The sequence below is a fragment of the Ranitomeya variabilis genome, chromosome 1 (genome assembly GCF_051348905.1).
Source record: "Ranitomeya variabilis isolate aRanVar5 chromosome 1, aRanVar5.hap1, whole genome shotgun sequence".
Taxonomy (NCBI): domain Eukaryota; kingdom Metazoa; phylum Chordata; class Amphibia; order Anura; family Dendrobatidae; genus Ranitomeya; species Ranitomeya variabilis.
Window position 1 is genome coordinate 69,959,570 of NC_135232.1, and position 23,014 is coordinate 69,982,583.

A 23,014-nucleotide genomic window follows, 5' to 3' on the forward strand; every position below is an offset into this window, starting at 1 on the left:
GTGTATGAGTTATTTTCAAAGAAAAAGGGTATGTGTCCACGCTCAGGATTGCATCCGAATTTGGTCCGGATTTTAATTCAATATTTGTAGCCAAAACCAGGCGTGGGTAATAAATACAGCAGTGGAGCATATGTTTCTATTCTACTTTTCCTAATTGTTCCACTCCTGGTTTTGGCTTACAAATATTGATGAAAAAACCTGAGCAATTCAGGATGCAATCCTGAACGTGGACACATACTGTAAAGGTACCTTCACACTTAACAATGCTGCAGCAAAACAGACAACGATGCAATTCACTGCAGCATCGCTATTTGGGAGCTGGAGAGCTGTCTGTGTGACCGCTCTCCAGCGACCAACGATGCCGAGGTCCCCGGGTAACCATGTTAAACATCGGGTTGCTAAGCGCAGGGCGCACTTCCGATGTTTACCCTGGTTACCAGTGTAAAATGAAAAAAAAAAAAAAATATTCACAATCGCATCCCCCGGCGTCAGCTTCCCTGCACTGACTGAGTGACGTCCCTCACAGCAACGCTGTGCTGTGCATTCACTTTACGGCCGGCGCTCACTCAGTGCAGGAAGTGGACGCCAGGGGACGCGAAGATGAGTATATTTATTTTTATTTTTTAGTTTACAATTAACACTGGTAACCACGGTAAACATAAGCGCGACCATGCGCTTGGTAACCCGTTGTTTACCCTGGTTACCAGTGTAAAACATCGCTGGTATCGTTGATTTTGCTGTCAAACACAACGATACACGGCGATCTGACAAACAAATAAATATGGTATGGTATAAATTTTGTCTTGGAAGCATGGTAGAAAACGTAAGAAATTTTTTTTATTAAAACACAACATTTTAAAAACAAAGGTTTACAAGTTTTTTAGATAAGGCACATTTACATTGGTGAACTATTTTTAGCATAGTCACACCAGAATACAGTCCAACAGTTTATTACACCATTGAATCTTGCCATGACAGACGGCCAACATCTGACACAAAATAGGCCGCAAAACGGTCCCTCATCTGCGCAATTTCCACGCTTGACCTCAGAGGATGATCATGGAAATTGGGCAATGGGTTGGCTATGGTTTCATCCAGATCAACGTTCAGTCTCTCTTTGGACAGAATAAAATTGTGGAGAACCACACACGCCTTCACCACCTCATCCACTGTCTCAGTTTTCAGATTAATGGCGGATCCTAATATCCGCCATTTAGAGACAAGGATGCCAAAGGCGCACTCCACAGTCCTTCTGGCCCTGGACAGTCTGTAATTGAACACCCTTTTCGTGTGGTCCAAGCCCCGACTTGAGTAGGGTTTCAATAGGTTGGCAGACATTTGGAATGCCTCATCCCCAACCACAACAAATGGCATCGCAGGGCCTTCGGTGTGGGGAAGAGGTCGTGGCTGGGGGAAATTGAAATTGTTGCCATATAATTTTTGGCCCATATCAGACTCTTTGAATGTGCGCGAGTCATTTGACCGGCCAAAAGCACCAATGTCGACTGCCAGAAAACGGCAGTCCGCACCGGCAATTGCCATCAGCACAGTGGAAAAATATTTTTTGTAGTTATAGAAAAGGGATCCACTTTTCCCTGGCTTGGTAATACGAATGTGCTTGCCATCCACCGCGCCAATACAGTTTGGAAACGAACACACTTCCTCAAATTTCTCGGCGTTGGCCAACCAGATATCGCTTGTAGGGACGGGTAAAAATTCTTCCCGGAGGTTATCCCACAAAGCGCGGCAGGTCTCAGCAATAATTCCCGAGAGAGTGGAGACTCCAATCCGGAACTGAAATTGAAGGGATCGCAAGGTCTCTCCGGTAGCCAGGAAACTGCCAAGAAGATAAAGAAATTACATTAGTACATTGCAATTTATAAGGGTATGTCTCCACTGTCCGGAGACGCGGCGCTATCGTTGCAGCGGCGAAGCCGGTCGGCGATAAGCCCCGCCCCCTTCCTGGGACGCAATGGTGCCGGATGTGTACAGTACACATCCGGGATCATCGCACCCCTCGCCGTAGGGCCCTGTGATATACCTTGCGGGGACGCTGCGTCCCCGCAAGGTGTACGGACATGCTGTGTTCTGAAAAGACGCGCAGCATGTCCGGAGTCGCAGGGCCTCCGCGTGCGGGTTTCCACGCATAGTGGAGACGGGATTTCATAAAATCCCCTCCACTATGCTGGAACATCTGGACGCTGCTTGTTTGACGCTGCAGCGTCAAACAAGCTTACTGACCGTAGAAACACAGCCTAAAAGTACATTGACCATACCACCCCCAACAAAAATTAAGAAAAAAAAAAAAAAAAAAAGGGAAGATGTGAACGTAGCCGAACATATCTCAAGTCATTCAAACAGCTACATACCGTAGAGTCACCAGCAGCCGCTCCTCTGCGGATATAGCTCTCCGGAGCTGAGTATCCTGCCTGCTGATGGCTCCTTCCACCCGACGCAGAAGATACCGGAAGCTCTCCTGAGACATCCTGGTGTACTCGAAATACTTCTCCAGGTTCTCATTCAGTTCGCCAAACAAGCTATGGTATGCTCCACGGCTCTCCCGGACTTCCAAGATAGGGTGTATCCAAAATCTGCGATGAATCCATCTCCGTTTTTCTCTTTCTCTTTGATGAGCACAGGCGACAGCATAGGCATGAGCCAAGGCTAAATCCATCTCCATATCCATGATAACACTGTCCAAGGGACGCTCCATCATGAATACCAGCAAATGGGAGGAATTCATGTCTGCCATGGTATATATACACAATTACATAAACACCAACCCTCTTCTAGCCATTGGTGGCCCTTATCTATTGTGTAGACACTTTTTTTGGTGGGTGGGATGAAGAATGACTCACTGCACAAAAAACGCATGCGGCGCAAAACGCTGCGTTTTTTGTTGGAAACGCAACTGCGTTTACAAAAAACGCTGCGTTTTGCGCCGCATGCGTTGAACGCATGCGGCGCAAAACGCAGCGTTGTGCATGCGTTGTGTTGCGTTTTTGTCTGCGTTGTGCGTTGCGGCGGCGACGCTGCGGCGCACACCGCAAATGTGAACGTAGCCTTATAATTTACGGTGATATGAGCGCCCTCTATTGGATTCTTAGAATTACAGCAGCCTAATAATTCACGGTGATATGAGCGCCCTCTATTGGATTCATAGAACTACAACAGCCTAATAATTCACGGTGATATGAGCGCCCTCTATTGGATTCTTAGAATTACAGCAGCCTAATAATTCACGGTGATATGAGCGCCCTCTATTTGATTCATAGAACTACAACAGCCTAATAATTTACAGTGATATGAGCGCCCTCTATTGGATTCTTAGAATTACAGCAGCCTAATAATTTACGGTGATATGAGCGCCCTCTATTGGATTCTTAGAATTACAGCAGCCTAATAATTCACGGTGATATGAGCGCCCTCTATTGGATTCATAGAACTACAACAGCCTAATAATTCACGGTGATATGAGCGCCCTCTATTGGATTCATAGAACTACAACAGCCTAATAATTTACGGTGATATGAGCGCCCTCTATTGGATTCGTAGAACTACAAAATCCTTCAATTCACGGTGATATGCCCCGTTGGAATCACATACAACAGCCTACAGCTCATGAAGGAGCGCCCTCTATTGGCACCACATGACTATTCAGCCTAATCACTCATTATAACAAGCGCCACCTATCGGTTTTGAGTGACTCACAATGTAGAATAGGCTACTTTCACACATCAGGCCTTTTGTTTCAGGCACAATCCGGCAATTTTTGGAAAAAACGTGTTTTTTTTCCCCATAGAGTTGTATTAGCGCCGGATTGTGCCTGATGGCCAGACGTTTCATCCATTTTTTACCGGATCCGTCCAATTAGTCGTTTCCGGCGGGAAAAAAAACGCACACTGACGGAATCGGCCCAAAACACATGAAACGGAGATGTGAAACACTGAATCCGGCGCCCGGATCCGGTTTTCATAGCATTTTCCATACAAATCATGCAGATTCTCTCTCTCTCTCTCTCTCTCTCTCTCTCTAGGAAGTAAAAAAATCCATGCGCATTAAAGACGACCGGATCCGGCGCATCAGTTTTCCACAATTTACGTCGGATTCGTTTTATTTAAATTTAGCTGGATTGAGCCTGAAAACAAAAAACTGATGTGTGAAACTAGCCTAAGACTCCAGATAATGTCAGGGAGTATCGTTTCTCCTTGCGGAGAGTGACATGTTAAGTATGTCGAGGTGAGGAGACGTAAAGCCGCAATGCTCCTCTGGCAAATCAGATCTCCACTTTGCACTGACGAGGGGCAGTACCCCGAAACACAGTGTCTGCAAATTGAGATTCTGGTTTGGCTATTATCCTAAGTCATGTGACAAGGCTCGTTAAAGGGTCGACATTGACTGTTAGGCTAGCTACTTCCAATAGGTGGCACTAGAGTTCTAGTCCTCTTCCTCTCTGAAGAGACAATTTGCAGATAATGTCAGCCATTCATTCGTCTTTGTACATGAGCAGCGCTGGGTGCACTGGTCCTGAGACAAACGCCACAGAGCGAGGAGAAGGCCCTTTTCACACATCAGTTTTTTGCTATCATTCACAATCCATAGAATTTCGAAAAAAAACGGATCCAGTGACTGATGCTGCTGGATCCGTTTTTTTCTCATAGAGTTGCATTAGTGACGGATTGTGATGGATGACCACACGTTTCATCCGCCGTTCGCCAGATCCATCGAAAATTGTCCGGCGGCCGGAGAAAATGGACAAAGTAACATTTTTTGTGTACGTCGAAAAATTAGACAGCGATGGCTCTGTTGTTTGCTAGAATAGAAGCCTATGGCGCAGTCTCCGTCAAATGACGGAATTCGGCAACGGATTCAGTTTTTTTTAACTGAGCATGCTCTGATTTATTTAGGATCCAACTAGCTGGATCAGCTAGTCAGATCCGCTGAAAAAACGAATCCGTCGCATCAGTTTTTCACAATCTGTGGCAGATCCGTCGAGCCAACGGATGGTGACTGATGGCAAAAAACTGATGTGTGAAAGGGGCCCAAGCCGCACCCTCCCGAGCACCGAGCAGTTTGAGTGTGTGAGCTGATGTCCTTCGCACGCTGTCTGCCGTGTTCTGGTCCTTGGCCCGTACAGCAGCACATTACAGGACTGATTCGCTACTTTCTAATAAACGGAGAAAATAAAGAAAAACAACTTCCACAATGAGCGCCACCTATTGGGTGCATATGAATACAGCAGCCTAGAGCCCAACTATTCAATATAGCGCCACCTACTGGGTTCACGTAACGTCTGAAGCTTAAAAGGCTAATGAGCGCCACCTATTGGATTCCATTAATCCATCTACTGGAGCCCAAGATACTGCGAGGCCGCGCTGCACAATGAGGAGTGACGTGGAGGAGTGAATACTGGAGTGACGTGAAGCAATATCCTCTAGACCCAGAACCACAGTCAGGCAATACGTCACAATACACCTTACAATGGAGCGCCAACTATTACAGTTACAGCTTAAAGGGCGCCCTCTATCGTGCTCACGTAACGACAGCAACCTCTAGTAATGAGCGCCCCCTATTGGTGGTCACATGAGGGCAGCATCCTAAATGTTCACTATACAGTAATGCGCCACCTATTGGGCTCACATTACAATTACAGTCTGCTGGGCTTAAAGGGAACCTGTGAGATATTGCGCCTGCACAGTCAAATGGTTCCTTGTGTGTGCACAGTATGCTTCGCCCAACTGCGGGCAAAATGGAAACGCAGAAGTGCACATGTGCGAGAATCCATTTGACTGCGCAGGCGCAATATCCCACAGCGATCTGCGTCGTCAAGGACTTCTCCTTAAAGCCACCAATTTTCCAGAGGGGCCACATGAGAGACCGTGACTGTTGTGGAGGCTGTGAAGAGGATAAAATTAATTCTGCTCATTATTAATATTAACATTAATTATAGTTATTTTATATTAATATTAATTGTATCACTTAATATTGAGCAGAATTAAGTAAGCTGACATCCCCCTATATACCATTTCTGCATGCACACAGCCCCTTCTATAAATCGTGAGACGCCACACAGCCCTCTATATACCATAAAAGACTCCCACATAGCCTCCACATATCCAGCAGGAGACCCCACATAGCCTGCCCATATCTAGCAGGAGACCCCACATAGCCTGCCCATATCTAGCAGGAGACCCCACATAGCCTGCCCATATCTAGCAGGAGACCCCACATAGCCTGCCCATGTCCAGCAGGAGACCCCACATAGCCTCCCTATGTCAAGGAGACCCCCCATATAATCCCCATATCCAGCATGAGCCCCCATAGCATCCCCATGTCCAGCATGAGCCCCCATAGAATCCCCATGTCCAGCATGAGAACCCATAGCATCCCCATGTCCAGGATGAGCCTCCCATAGCCTCCTCATTTCCAGCATGAGACCTCACAAAGCCTCCCCATGTCCAGCATGATGAAAGATGAATGCAGCTCGTTATCAGCAAATACTGGAGGCAAATTTGCACTCATCAGCCCGGAAGCTGAGCATGGGACGTAAATGGACGTTCCAACATGACAACGATCCAAAACACAAGGCCAAGTCAACCTGTCATTGGCTACAGCAGAACAAAGTGAAGGTCCTGGAGTGGCCATCTCAGTCTCCTGACCTCAGTATCATTGAGCCACTCTGGCGATATCTCAAGCGCGCAGTTCATGCTAGACAGCCCAGGAACTAACAGGAACTGGAGGCTTTTTGCCAAGAAGAGTGGGCAGCTTTTGCATCTGAGAAAATAAAGAACCTCATCCATAACTACCACAAAAGACTTCAAGCTGTCATTGATGTTAGAGGGGGCAATGCACGGTATTAAGAAATGGGGTATGTGAACTTTTGATCAGGGTCATTTGGATGTTTTGGGTGGTCATTATAATTTAAAAAGAGAAAACAGAGTAGTTTGGCAATAAATGGCTTCACCCAACCACTAACCATTAGTGGAGAAAAAGTTTTGGTGTTATCATTCATATTCTCTGAAAAAGGCCAAGAAGCAAAAATTCTGCAGGGGTGTGTAAACTTTTGAGCACAACTGTATCTCAGTTGTATACTGTTTTTTACACTTATGGCAAGTCTTCAAAACTGTGAGTGGACTATGTATTTGTATTCAACTATGCACATTGCAGCTCTGTGCAAGGTCTATGGGTCTGACCAAACCATACACTCCACTAACACCCCGCATATTAAAGCTACGTTCACACTAGCGTTGTGCGCCGTTGCGTCGGCGACGCAACGCACAACGCACGCAAAAACGCGTCAAAACGCACGCAAAAACGCTGCGTTGTGACGCATGCGTCGGTTTTTGCCGAAAATCGGACGCAAGAAAAATGCAACTTGTTGCGTTTTCTTGGTCCGACGCTTGCGGCAAAAAAGACGCATGTGTCGCACAACGCAACAAAAAAAACGCATGCGTCCCCCATGTTAAGTATAGGGGCGCATGACGCATGTGTCGCCGCTGCGTCGCCGACGCAAACCCGACGCACATTAGCTTATCGCTAATGTGAACGTAGCCTTAATCCATACATGTAGTGCATACGTCGTATTATATTGTATGCAACAATGATTCATTTTTGTTTAAAAAAAAAGAAGTTTTTCTTAAATCCTGTCATCTCTGAACCAATTGTCATCTTTCTTCATTTTAATCTGAAAAATAAAATTACTTATTCTATGCATTTGTTGCTTAAAAATAATTTCTCTAATTTTGTATTACAAATAAACAAAAAAACAAACTACAAATAATATCCTGCACATATATATAACTCAAAAGTGGAGGCAAAAAGTGTCAAGAAGCAAAATACAGATATATTATGTGCCATCTACTAGATTAACCCATTCTGTACAAGTATGTCATTATGCATGTAAGTGGCTCAAGAGCTGAGTCAGGTCCATATCAGGCATACAGTGGGTACGGAAAGTATTCAGACCCCTTTAAATTTTTCACTCTTTGGTTCATTGCAGCCATTTGGTAAATTCAAATAAGTAAGTTCATTTTTTTCTCATTAATGTACACTCTGCACCTCATCTTGACTGAAAAACAGAATTATAGAAATTTTTGCAAATTTATTAAAAAAGAAAAACTGAAATATCAAATATCACATGGTCATAAGTATTCAGACCTTTTGCTCAGACACATATTTAAGTCACATGCTGTCTATTTCCTTGTGATCCTCCTTGAGATGGTTCTACTCCTACATTGGAGTTCAGCTGTGTATAATTAAACTGATAGGACTTGATTTGGAAAGGCACACACCTGTCTATATAAGACCTCACAGCTCATAGTGTATGTCAGACCAAATGAGAATCATGAGGTCAGAGACCGAATTGTGGCAAGGCACAGATCTGGCCAAGGTTACAACAGAATTTCTACAGTACCCAATGTTCCTAAGAGCACAGTGGCCTCCATAATCCTCAAATGGAAGACGTTTGGGACCACCAGAAGTCTTCCTAGACCTGGCCGTCCAGCCAAACCGAGCAATCATGGGAGAAGAGCCTTGGTGAGAGAGGTAAAGAAGAACCTCAAGATCTCTCTGACTGAGCTCCAGAGATGCAGTAGGGAGATGGGAGAAATTTCCACAAAGTCATCTATCACTGCAGCCCTCCACTAGTCAGGCCTTTATGGCAGAGTGGCCTGATGGAAGCCTCTCCTCAGTGCAAGACATATGAAAGCCCGCATAGAGTTTGCTAAAAAACACATGAAGGACTCTTAGACTATGAGAAATAAGATTCTCTGGTCTGACGAGATGAAGATAGACCTTTTTTCGAGATAATTCTAAGCGGTATGTGTGGAGAAAACCAGGCACTGCTCATCACCCTGCCCAATACAATCCCAACAGTGAAGCATGGTGGTGGCTGCATGAAGCTACGGGGGTGATTTTCAGCTGCAGGGACAGGACGACTGGTTGTCATTGAAGGAAACATGAACGCGGCCAAATACAGATATCTTGGATGAAAACCTCTTCCAGAGTGCTCTGGACCTCAGACTTGGCTGAACATTCACCTTCCAAGAAGACAATGACCCTAAGCACAAAGCTAAAATAACAAAGGAGTGGCTTCAGACCAACTCTGTGACCATTCTTGACTGGCCCAGCCAGAGCCCTGACCTAAACCCAATTGAGCACCTCTGGAGAGACCTGAAAATGGCTGTCCACCAACGTTCACCATCTAACCTGACGGAACTGGAGAGGATCTGCAAGGAAGAATGGCAGAGGATCCTCAAATCCAGGTGTGAAAAACTTGTTGTATCATTCCCAAGAAGACTCATGGCTCTACTAGCTCAAAAGGTGCTTCTACTCACTACTGAGCAAAGGGTCTGAATACTTATGACCATGTGATATTTCAGTTTTTCTTTTTTTTTTTTTTTTATTAAATTTGGAAAAATTTTCAACATTTCTGTGTATTTTTTTTTCAGTGAAGATGGGGTGCAGAGTGTACATTAATGAGAAAAAAATGAACTTTTTGGAATTTACCAAATGGCTGCAATGAAACAAAGTGAAAAATTTAAAGGGGTCTGAAAACTTTCCATAAGCACTATATGTTGGCTGTATAACACTGCTGGCACCTGCCTCTAATACACACATCTCAAACTCTGGCCTGTGGGCCAAATCTGGTCCTCAGGGTGATTATATTTGTCCCACGATGATGGGGACTTTGCGGAGTCCATGATACTGTATGAGGACTATGGGGTCTATTATATTGTACGGAGGACTATGTGGGGACCATCATACTGTATGGTGGACTATATGTGGCCCATTATTATGTACGGAGGTCTGTGAGGGGATCACAGTTGGGGCATCATACCGTGCATTTGTGGGTACTGGGGAAGAATTCACTGTGGGGGCATCATATGGTGTTTGGGGGGCACTTTTGTTGGCATCACGCTTTATTATGTTTTTATTAATTCAAGGTTTTTTTTTCATTCTTTGTTATTCCATATTTAAATAAGGCAATTGGGCCATATGGGTAATACTGCTCTTATACAACATAGTATATATTATTTCAGTATACCCCATTTGTAATTTTGTACTAACTTTATTCTAAGATCTATTAATTAAAATGTATTTTGTTGGTAGAACCCCTTTAAGTTTTGTTTCCATATGAAAAGTTTCATTGTTATATTTGATAAGTAAAAACTTCCTCGATTGTAGACAAGTTTTAAATAAATATATAGGGTGACCTACGACTTTGTCCAAGTTTTTAATTTTGGTCCTCTGTGTATTTGAGTTTGACATTCCTGGTCTAATAGGAGCGATTAGAGCTTTGATCGCTGATGTTTAACTCCTTAAACGAGGGAATTTAAAGGCTGCTTAAATGGACGCCCGGGCCAGGTAGCTCACTTTAAATGTCACTGTTAGGGTATTAAGCACAGCTATTAGAGACTGATGGTGGTATTTAAGAAAATGATCTGGCCCGGGTGTCCATCAACCCCCCCCCCCCACCCGCACAATGCAGGTTGTCATAATAGTTGGGGGCCCTGTCACAGCCATACAGATACTCCTGCGAAGACCAGCAATGGTGATTTTTTTTACTGCAATAAACAGTACAAGCGATCAATAGGATTTCATGATTAAGTAACATTTGGGGGATAAAAAAGCATGAAATAAAAAATGATTAAAAACAATTTAAAATTTGAATCACCCCCCACTCTCTTTTCTCAAAAAAAAAAAAGCCCGTAAATGGAACTTAATCAGTCACCCCCCCAAAAACAGCAATAAAAAGTAATGAAAACATTGTTTGAATGGGAACAATAAGAGCTACAGCTCGGAACGCAAAACATAATCTAATATTATAATATAATAAATATGGAAAACGTTCTAGGTTTCAGGAAACAGCGACAATATTTTTTTTTTTAATAAGCCATTAAAAAAAAATGTAAAAAATTACACAAACTTGGTATTACTGTATGTTTTGTAGCGTCTTTTTTACACCACAGGCTTCTATGGGAAGCCTGATAAAACACAAAGTAAAAAAAACAAACTTGCGTTTTCAAGTGCAGAATCCCAGCATTTCTGTCTGCACTTAACATCTAAAAACCACCAATGTGAATCTGCGCCAACAACACAAAGAAGGGAAAAACTAAAAAAAAAACAAAAAAAAAAAACAGCAGCAAAAACACAAACGTCAGAGCAGATTGTTAGTGTATTCTGGTGCGGACAACTACAGAAAAACTCACAGTGACATGGACTGAAAAACAGAATTGTAACCAGTGACTGGCGCCACCTACTGGTTTTAAAGGAGAATCCTGGAACACGGTATGAACAGGAATTTGCTTCGTAAATAAGTTTTAGGAGAATATGGTCCCGATCTTACAGCCGGGAAGCACAGAGATAATTAATGGTGAGACAGAGGCTCTTCTTCTGGGATCTCAGTGACCCTTTATAACAAGCAGCGCGACCTTACATGCAATCACTCCGTCCTCCCGGGCGCTGACGCCATCTTACCTGTTTGTGTAGATGGCAGATCCATTCAGCGAACTGACGAGCATTGGGAATAGTGGCAGAAAGAAAAACATAGTGAACGTTGTCTGGCAGAAGGATGATGGTCTCTTCCCAGACAACGCCTCTCTCTGGTGAGGAGAAGCAGGAAAAATAAAAAATATTAGTCATCTAGTTTATCATTTGACACTTTAATTCAGGATTAGAGCAAATATTCCCCCATCAAAAAAATTACAGCTCCACGACAGTTGGTGCTTATAAGATTCTATGGAAAAAGGTGGCTGGAGGAGGAGAAGGAGCTGGAGGGAGACACAGACCTAGGGTGACGGCAGACTTCGCAGAATACCAAGCAACCCCTTTATGGCGTTTCAGCAGAATTTGCAAAAGAAAATCTGCAAGATCAAAAACTCCCGAAAAATACTCATGTGGGAATTAAAGGGGTTGCTCAGGACTATTATTATATATTTTTTTTTTAAACTATGGGCCTAAAAAGTAAAAGGCAGATACTTGCTAGCAGAGGCAACTACCTGCCAGTTCTACCCAGCACTTGGGCAGAGCAGTCACAGACGGCTCCTGTCGGCAATTCAGCTTTTCCACAGCAGCTCTTCTCCTTCCAGGCTGCTCTATCGACAAGGCGTGACTGACGACATCATGCTGATTGAAAGCCAGTCCTCCGCAGTTAGGCAGCGGGGAGCCTGTTGTCAATCAGCATAACGCCGCCAGTCAGGTCCCTCAACAGAGCAGAAGAGAAGCTGCTTCTTTGTGGACATAACGTCAGCCGCTGAATCAATGGTAGGAGCGGTCTGTGACCACAATGTCAGCAGAAATCGGCACAGGGCACAACAGGCAGGTAGTTAGCAACTAGCTGACTGTTAGTTCTTATGTCCAGAGCAAAAATAAAAAAAAAAATTAAATAGTCCTGGATAATCCCTTTAAATGTGGCTAGACTGACACTGATGGAGCTCCGTATTCAGCTTTCCCAGCAGTCGTTTGAGCATTTGCACTGATGCTCCAATTTAACGGATAAAAGTGCCCCCTCTTGTGGCGATCGGGGGTAGTAACAGTAGTTGAACCACCACCAATCTATAAGTTTTTGCCTATCCCGTGGCAAGGTGATAACTTACTCCAACCAGACAACCTCTTTAAAAAATGTATTTTTTTGAATCAATTTTTTTGTTTACAAGTTTTGAACCAGTATAAATACTTCTGGACCACCCATAAACTATAAACGTTCGGGTGGTCCAAACATTGCTCAGTGCAGTGTAAGCAGTTTGCATGACATCGTACAGCTGTTAAGTTAGCTTTCAGACACAGCCTGACTCCCCCAAGGATAAGATGAAGAGAAACGAGGTTACTTGCCTTATTTACCTTCTCCATCTCTGTATAAATATGCAGAACAGCGCTTGTGTATACAGATTAGGAAGAGATTAAAAAGGCACAGACAGTGCTTCATCCTTCTCCTGCTCAGGACTTAGTAATCATTGTGTGTAGGGAAGGAGCAGGAGCAGCTGTGTACTAGGAGACTCAGTCGGGAGGCTGAAATTTCCCTGCAACTGAGGCTGATTTATTAGCCCCAATTGCAGGTGAAATCAGCAATAAAGAGAATATATTAATATGATTAAAAGACCACCCAAAATGTCTCTTGTGACTACACGGGGGCACAGTGTGAAGAATAAAACAAAAAATACATTAAAAAAAGGACAAAAAGCAAAACGAATCTAGACAGTGTCAGTCTGAACCACCATGTCTAGCCTCGTTTCCAGTGAAAAAAGTAATATATAAAAATTATTTCTAGAAAAGAGCTTACCGTATTTTTCGGACTACAAGACGCACTTTTCCCCCCCCAAAAAAGGGGGGAAAATGGGGGGTGCGTCTAATAGTTGAAATGCAGGCTTACCCGTGGCGGCAGAGGTGCGGCGGCAGACGTGCGGAGATGAGGAGGAGCAGTGAGCGGGGTCCCTTTCCCCGGTGAGGTGATACAGCAGCCCGGTAAGGAGCAGAGCCGGGTGAATCCTGTTGTCATCGGTGGTGGCGGCCATCTTCCGGGGGCCGCGCGTGCGCAGATGAAGCGCTCTGCTTCCCGGGGCTTCAGGAAAATGGCCGCGGGATGCCGCGCGTGTGCAGATGGGGATTGCGGCGGCCATTTTTCTGAAGTTCTTAGCTTAGCTTAGCTTAGCCCGGGAAGCAGAGCGCTTCATCTGCGCTCGCGCGGCCCCTGGAAGATGGCCGCCACCACCACCGATAACAACAGCATTCACCCGGCTCTGCTCCTTACCGGGCTGCTGCATCACCTCACCGGGGAAAGGCACCCTCTCACACCATACCTGTCACTGCGCCTCCTCATCCCAGCACCTCCTCATCCCAGCACCTCCTCATCCCAGCACCTCCTCATCCCAGCACCTCCTCATCCCAGCACCTCCTCATCCCAGCACCTCCTCATCCCAGCACCTCCTCATCCCAGCACCTCCTCATCCCAGCACCTCCTCATCCCAGCACCTCCTCATCCCAGCACCTCTGCCGGTAACCAGTGCTGCAACCCTCCCATGGACACCAGGCCGTGGCGTCGCCCACCTAAGCAGGAAGGGACCCTGCTCAGGTGCACGCCGTACCGCATCACCCCACCTCTACCGACACCATGCCTCCTGTGACCCTGCTCTGCCACCGCCAGCCTTCAGGTAAGATACTGTAAATTCGGACAATAAGACGGACCCCCATCTTATAAAAAAATCTTTTTTTCTGCAATTTTCACCCCAAATTTGGGGTGCGCCTTATGGTCCGGTGCGTCTTATAGTCCGCGAAATACGGTAATTACCAAATAAAAGGAAAATTTGAAAAGCTGGACACATTTCCTATTTTCACCCAATTTCAGAAAAAAGGCATAAAGGAATGTCAAATATAGAGCCCCATGTAGCGTGAAAAAAAAAAAGCAAAAATTATTTGAACATCTAAAAAAAAAAAAAATAATAATAATTTTAAGTTTTTAAAAGCCCCGAAAATGTGCCCAGGTCGTGGCTGAGTAGTACAGAATACATGCCAAATAAACCACAGTATACTGCTAAGCAATAAATATAATACTCCTCCATACCTGAGTCTCTCATGTAGTGAATCTCATCAAAAATGACCCAGGCCACTTCTCTCATGACCTCCGAGCCTCGGTACAACATGCTGCGCAAAATCTGTACAGGAAAATGAAAACACTTCATTATACTCCAAACACAGAACGCGACAAATAAAGTGACATTGTCACGTCTAGGGAAACATCGGACTTTTGAGTCATAATCCATTATCTTATAAATATATTCGTTTGTGTCTTTGCAATTAAAAAAGACACCTACCGCATTTTTAGGATCCTTTCCTGATAGAGACCCACTTTTCTGTTCTGACCTGTGTCACTTTATGTGGAATTCATGGGGTATTCCCATCTCCAAGATCCTATCCCAATATGTAAGAAGTGTAAAAAATAATATTAGCAAATGCCTTCAATTAGAAATGTAGTATAGTTCGGATTCACTATGTCGCTTACCCCATGTGCAGGGCATTGCAGTAGCTTAGGTATCCATGGTTACTACCACTAACTGTCACTCTGAGTGGTCGTAACCATGGATACCTAAGCTATTACAATGCCCTGTGCATGGGGTAAGTGACATAGTGAATCAGAACTATACTACATTTCTAATTGGAGGCATTTGCTAATATTATGAATATTACACATGGGAATACCCCTTTAATTCTAAAGTGTTTCTACATACCCCCAAAATTCCAAGATGTTTTATCCGAGACACATTGTACTTTATGCTAGTGTTGAATTTAGGTCGATATATATGTATATATTCTTTTAATAAATGTGAAACATCTGAATTTTGCTGAAAATTTTGAAAGAAATAGCAATTTTCAAACCTATTTTTTTTTCACAAGGGTAATAGGGGAAAATGGACCACACAGTTGTTCCACAATTTCTTCCAAAAGTGGCGTTCTGTGGTCAGAAACCACTGGAGGGCTCAGAAGAGAAGGAGCGCTATTTGATTTTTGAAGAGCAAATTTGGCTGGAATAGATTGTGGACACCGTGTCTCATTTGCAGAGTCCATGATATGCCAGGACAGCAAAATCCTTCCTCCCCTAATGTGAGCCCATTTTGGAAACTACACCCTCTTAGAGAATTCATCTAGAGGTACAGGGGGCATTTAAAACCCACAGGTAATTCTAAGAAGTTTTGAAAATTAAAATTGTTCCTTTAAAATGTTGATTTAGCTACAATTTTTTCACAAAGGTTATTAACTCCTTAATAACCCCAGCTTTTTTCGTTTTTCACTCCCCTTCTTCCTGGAGCCATAACTTTTTTATTTTTCCGTCAATATGGCCATATGAGGGTTTTTTTTTTTGCGGGACGAGTTGTACTTTTGAACGTCATCATTGGTTTTAGCATGTCGTGTACAAGAAAACAGGAAAAAAATTCCAAGTGCGGCGAAATTGCAAAAAAAGTGCAATCCCACACTTGTTTTTTGTTCGGCCTTTTTGCTAGGTTCACTAAATGCTAAAACTGACCTGCAATTATGATTCTCCCGGTATTTACGAGTTCATAGACACCAAACATGTCTACGTTATTTATTTATTTATTTTTAATTCTAAACTTTGCTTAAAAAAAAAAAACTGCGTAATTTTCTGTTACCCGTAGCATCTCTATTTTTCGTGATCTGGGGTTGGTTGAGGGCTTATTTTTTGCGTGCCGAGCTGATGTTTTTAATGATACCACTTTTGTGCAGATACGTTCTTTTGATCACCCATTATTGCATTTTAATGCAATGTCACGGCGACCAAAAAAACTTAATTCTGGCATTTTTAATTTTTTCTCTCGCTACGCCATTTAGCGATCAGTCTTTTTTTTTTTATTGACTGATCGGGCAATTCTGAATGCGACGATACCAAATATGTGTAGGTTTGATTTTTTTTTTTAATTGTTTTATTTTGAATGGGGCGAAAGGGGGGGGGGTGATTTGAACATACATACATTATATATATATATATATATATATATATATATATATATATATATATATATATTTATTTTATTTATTTTTTTCTTTCATATTTTTTAAAACATTTTTTTTTTTCTTTACTTTTGCCATGCTTCAATAGCCTCCATGGGAGGCTAGAAGCTGGCATAGCCTGATCGGTTCTGCTACATAGCAGCGATGCTCAGATCGCTTCTATGTAGTAGAATTGCAGCATTGCTATGAGCGCCGACCACAGGGTGGCGCTCACAGCAATCTGGCATCAACAACCATAGAGGTCTTCAGGAGACCTCTTCTTGTCATGCCGACGCATCGATGACCCACGATCATGTGATCGGGGTGCCATCGCAAAAACGCACTTTGGGGCTACAGGTGTGGTGTCTTAAGGAGGGACAATGGGTAAGAGCATTATCACATTTTTGAGATAGATAGCAGCGTGATATTATATTGGTACATGGCACTTTTTGCATCTTGATCATTCAGGATTTGCATATTGAGATTATGCCATGCTAGTTAGATGGCATATCTATTCACTGTAGCACTAGCACTTTATATATGTAATATATATGTAATACTGTAATGAATTCTGTACCCACCTCATTATATATATCTTTTCTCTAAGACCCACATTTTTTTGTTACTGATCCCTCTCTGTAGAAATGTTTTTGTCATGATACAATTTTGTCTCCTTTGTGCCTTTTTGTAATTTAATAAAGTTAAAACACTTTTTAAGTATATCTTCTCTTGGACTATTTACTCCAGGCATTTTCTGTCATGAACATTGTTTAGGAGTGTCCATATGGGTATTACCCAAGTCCCAATTATTCAGGCAAGGGACCATATTTAGAATGTTACAGTGATGTATTCTGCTCTGTTTTTCTTGTTTCCTAAAATTTATTATGAATGATCAACACCCCAAAATTAATCTCTTAGGGCACACAGCAGGGGGCGGGAGGGAAGGAGCGCTACTTAACTGCCAAAACACACCTACACACCCCTCATGGAATATACCTAGGGGTGTAATTCACATTTTTACCCCCATAGGTGTTTCTTTAACATTTGGATGTGAAAATGAAAAATTACATTTGTTACAATAAGTGCTTTTGGGGTTGGCGTTCATCGGGTAGTTTGTGGGCACCATTTGCAGACCTTATAGACTACCAACCAATCAGCGAGCCAAACTACTGAATTAAGTGATATAGGAGCTGAATTGCTTGGTGATAACTGCCGAGTCCTGCAGTACATTCACTTCAATGGGAGATAAAGTGCAGTACTCGCCTGTGGCCACTTAGTAATGTATGGGGCGGCTATACTCTGCCCATACATCGTTTAAATCCAGGTACATAGATCAGTTTAAGCTGATACATGCATGTGCTGGACCCCACTGATATCAAGAATTCTAGCAAATACCTCATCAATGATTAGATCTGAAAAGAACGCTTTAAAAGGGTTGTCTAGTCTTGGAATGCGCGCTGTGAGGATTCTCCGATGTCCGGAGCATCACTGTGAGTATTGGATTTACATATATGCGGCCACTTGCAGACTATATAAGCGGTCAATACAAATGTATTGAGCGAGGCTGCACACATCTGTCGCAACGCAATCCCCAAAGTAAAATCCAGACAGAATGCGAGCCCCGAGCAACGTCCAGACAGAATGCGAGCCCCGAGCAACGTCCAGACAGAATGCGAGCCCCGAGCAACGTCCAGACAGAATGCGAGCCCCGAGCAACGTCCAGACAGAATGCGAGCCCCGAGCAACGTCCAGACAGAATGCGAGCCCCGAGCAACGTCCAGACAGAATGCGAGCCCCGAGCAACGTCCAGACAGAATGCGAGCCCCGAGCAACGTCCAGACAGAATGGGTTAATAACATGTACAGCTTGAGTTGTTAAATCTGGTGACCAATCCTCCCAAATATATAAATGAATTTCAGTCACAATAAGAAAAGGATTGTCATCATGTATCACATCGCTCCAAATACTAACCTCAGTGGTCATCACCAGGCAGGACGCTGTTGGATTGATCGTGACGTCTCCAGTCATTAACCCAACATCCTGGAACTCTTCGTACATCTCTCTGTATTTCTGATTACTCAGAGCTTTGATTGGGCTGGTGAAAATAACCCTTTGTTTTTCCCGGAGAGCCAGAGCTATGGCGTATCTGTAGGAAAGCATGAGTACAGGAGATTATAATAAGACATACACTCATGCCATAATATCGGTGAGAATGGGTTGTATGAGGTTGTACTTTAATGATATATCCTTGGTATATACTATCAATGCATGATTGGTGTGAGCTCCCCACTAATCATGAAAGACAGGAGGTTGTACTCTAAAAACATTCAGTGAAGACACACAGCATTGTATCTTAATTAACTAGAGGACTGTTTTTAGCAAACCTAGAATGATAGAATGTTATCTGTATGTTGGCTTTCAAATTAAAATGTCTTGATTTCTGGTTGGTCAAGAAAACAGACTTTTAATGAGTAAGGGTACTGTCACACAGTGGCACTTTTGTCGCTACGACGGTACGATCCGTGACGTTCCAGCGATATCCATACGATATCGCTGTGTCTGACACGCAGCAGCGATCAGGGACCCTGCTGAGAATCGTACGTCGTAGCAGATCGTTTGGAACTTTCTTTCGTCGCTGGATCTCCCGCTGTCATCGCTGGATCGTTGTGTGTGACAGCGATCCAGCGATGCGTTCGCTTGTAACCAGGGTAAACATCGGGTTACTAAGCGCAGGGCCGCGCTTAGTAACCCGATGTTTACCGTGGTTACAAGCGTAAAAGAAAAAAACCAAACAGTACATACTTACATTCCGGTGTCTGTCCCCCGGCGTTCTGCTTCTCTGCACTGTGAGCGCCGGCCAGCCGGAAAGCGAGCACAGCGGTGACGTCACCGCTGTGCTTTCCGGCTGGCACAGACACAGTGGAGAGAAGCAGAACGCCGGGGGACAGACACCGGAATGTGAGTATGTACTGTTTGTTTTTTTTTACTTTTACGCTGGTAACCACGGTAAACATCGGGTTACTAAGCGCGGCCCTGCGCTTAGTAACCTGATGTTTACCCTGGTTACCCGGGGACCTCGGCATCGTTGGTCGCTGGAGAGCTGACTGTGTGACAGCTCTCCAGCGACCACACAACCACTTACCAACGATCACGGCCAGGTCGTATCGCAGGTCGTGATCGTTGGTAAATCGTATAGTGTGACATTACCCTAAGACCATAATATTGACTTGTATTGTGCGCATATCCTTGATCACTAGTGATGTTTGCTGATATGCTAATTATGCATTGTGTTATGGAACCAGCTTTTGACTTTGAAAGCAGAGAGGGAAAGACTGTGCAAATAATTTAAATTTCATCTCAATTCTTACCCTTTTATGTAAATACTGAATGAGTGACTAGTCTAAAAATAAGTTACATGCCTCTGTATAAAGAGACAGAGAGAAACAACCAGAGATTCTGCCAAGACATCCATACATCCAAAAGACCAGAGACAGGACAGCAGCCAATTCATCATGGCACCATCACGAGGGACACAGATCTATCACTCTACAGAAAACAACCTAGGGGATTTCGGCGACGGTTGGAAGAATACAGATCTGCTCCACTGACCATCGCTGAACCATGGATAGGATTGGAGAAAGCCAGGATTGGGACCCGCCGGTCTTCTGGCTCCATGGAGATGTTCAGAAAAGCTAGGTTGTGACTTTAGGGTCAACTGGCCTTGTACCTCAATGGACTGTCATCTTTCTACGCTTGTCGTTACCTCTTCTCTGTGTGCGTGCCACAGGTGGGGTAGCGACGCTGGAAGATCTGAAGTCACAACTGCTATTATCCCGGCGAGCCAGCGGAAGGGTGAGACTATAATGTAACCATCTTGGGTACTGTGCTGTGACTTTTCTATGCGTTATCTGCCTGTTTTGTGGTTCATTAAAGCATTGCCACACTGTTTTACCCTCACCCTGTGTTGTCCGAGTAGCGTTACACCCACATTACAGGGAGAGTGGGCGTTCAGTGGGACGATCCGTGGTACATGCGGTTTCGACTAGCCGGCCCCCCATGTCTCCACAACACCCAATACAAGAGAGCAGTCTAGCAAAATCCAAACCACGGAAGCGCGAGAGTCCACTGAGCACTGCTGCCCCTTCATGATCAGTGGGGGTGGTTTACCGATTAATGCACTAAAAATAATATATGAAATAACAAACAAAAACAAAATTTTTTAGATAATACAATACAAATTACTTAGTGTTAAAAAAAAATACATACTCTGCGCATACGGTTTTTCCAGCTGATGTGTGAGCAGACACCAAGACAGACTGATTGTTATCGATGCAAAGAATGGCTTCTTTCTGAAAGGCATCAAGTATGAATGGATATTCCTGAAAGTAAAAGAAAAAAAAAAAAAGAGAACGAGTGACAGACCGGGAAATAAAATGCAGCATTGTGCAATCCAAACAAAGGAATTTGTGCAAGTAACCCAGACAACTAGGATCACTAGTCACCATTACAGCTTTGATAGGAACATCTGCTTTAGGCCTTTCACCCCCCGAGTCTGTTTTCACCTTCAGGACCAGGCCAGATTGTACAATTCTGACGGATCCCACTGATTCTGAGATTGCATTTTCGTGACACATTGTACTTCATGATAGTGATAAATTAAGGCCGATATTTTTTGCGTTTTTTGTGAAAATATTTGAATTTTGGCAAAAAGTTTGAAAATTATGCAATTTTCAAACTTTTTCATTTTTAAGGGCTTAAATCAGAACAAATAGCATTTCCCAAATTTCTACTTTACATCTGCATTATTTGTAATCATTCTTTTGTTAGGAAGTTAGGAGGGTTGAAAGTTGATGAGTGATTTCTCATTTTTCCAACAAAATTCACAAAACCATTTTTTTTTAGGGAGCACATCATGTTTGAAGTGACTTTGAGGGGCCTATGCGACAGAAAATACCCAAAAGAGACACCATTTTAAAAACAGCACCCCTCAAAGTCCTCAAAATCCCAATCAAGAAGTTTATTAACCCTTTAAGTGCTTGATATAAATTAAAGCAATGTGGAAGGAAAAAATGAAAATTTTAATTCCCCCCCCCCCCCCCCCACAAAAATGTTGATTTAGCCCCAATTTTTTCATTTTTACAAGTGTAACAGAAGGAAATGGACAGTGGTTCAAATTTTTCCTGAGCACGCTGATGTCCCATATGTGGTGGAAAATGTCAGGGCTTGGAAGGGAAGGATCCAGGGCCGTATTTGCCACTAGGCACTTGAGGGCACGTGCCTAGGGGCGGGAGGATGCTGGGGGGCGGCGCCTGAGCAAAGTTTTTTTTTTTTGTTTTTTTTTATAATAGTGCGGGGTAGCGCCCACCCAAACCCACCCGCCCTCCCTATCTCCCTCTTCCCCATCTCCCTCTTCTGGCTGCTGCGGTGCTATCGGATCCTGCGCTGCGCTATCACATATGCTGCAGTGCAGGCCGGGAGCTGGAAGAGGAACACGTCACACTGCAGGCCCCGCCCCCTCCTCGCTGTGGCGCCAAGTTCAGTTCCTGCCTGAGCAGCTGCGGGGGAGGATGGTGTGAGGTGTGTTGTGTCCAGGTCAGTTGTGCAGTGCTTGGTGTGGAAGTGCTAGTCCCAACATATCCGGCAGCTTCAGCGCTAGCAGGAGAGGCCGGCCCGCTCAGCTACAGACTACACAAGACTATGCTGGCAGGGGCCCTGTCCTCACCTGTTCTTGTTGATGCTGCGGTCTGCGGGGAGGGAAGGAGCATCACACGGAGCCTCACGCTGTGACTCCCTCTGCTGCTGCTGACATGAGGATGTGAACAGAGGGGGAGGTGCTGAGAGGAACATCATTGAAGCAGGACAGTAACCATATCCTGATCACTATTAGGTGCCTCTGCAGTATGTGTCCACTCTGCCCCATGTACACCGTCCAGCAAGGCTTGTTTTTATTATTCTGGAGCTGCTGTAGAACCATAAATTCCAGCATTCCCAGTCTTTGTGTAAGGGGGACTTGTACCTTCACGCCCTGACTTTTATTCTGTAGCTGCAGAATAACTACAGGTTTAGGTTACATGTCCTGTCATTCTAATTATGGAGATGTAGGACTGCAAATCCCAGCATGCCCTGTGGTTGGTACTGTAGAGACTGCAAATCCCAGCATGCCCTGTGGTTGATACTGTAGGGACTGCAAATCCCAGCAAGCCCTGTGGTTGATACTGTAGGGACTGCAAATCCCAGCATGCCCTGTGGTTGATACTGTAGGGACTGCAAATCCCAGCAAGCCCTGTGGTTGATACTGTAGGGACTGCAAATCCCAGCAAGCCCTGTGGTTGATCCTGTAGGGACTGCAAATCCCAGCAAGCCCTGTGGTTGATACTGTAGGGACTGCAAATCCCAGCATGCCCTGTGGTTGATTCACTATGGACAGGTAGTGATGGCTACTTGCCAACATGTGCGGCACTTGCGGTGAGACAAAAAAACACTGCTAGCAGTGTTTTTTTTCCGTTTCTGCAAGTGC

General features: G+C 44.1%; 1 protein-coding gene across 1 annotated transcript in view; it reads right to left on the reverse strand.

Moving 5' to 3' along the window:
• Window positions 1-23,014, reverse strand: part of MTREX (Mtr4 exosome RNA helicase) — a 149,493-nt gene that overhangs the window by 92,429 nt on the left and 34,050 nt on the right. Inside the window, exons 5-8 of the mRNA XM_077285025.1 lie at window positions 20,764-20,876; window positions 18,469-18,643; window positions 14,558-14,648; window positions 11,479-11,603 (exon numbers count right to left, since the gene is read on the reverse strand). Coding sequence (XP_077141140.1) covers window positions 11,479-11,603; window positions 14,558-14,648; window positions 18,469-18,643; window positions 20,764-20,876 — 504 coding nt within the window. The remainder of the gene's footprint in view (window positions 1-11,478; window positions 11,604-14,557; window positions 14,649-18,468; window positions 18,644-20,763; window positions 20,877-23,014) is intronic.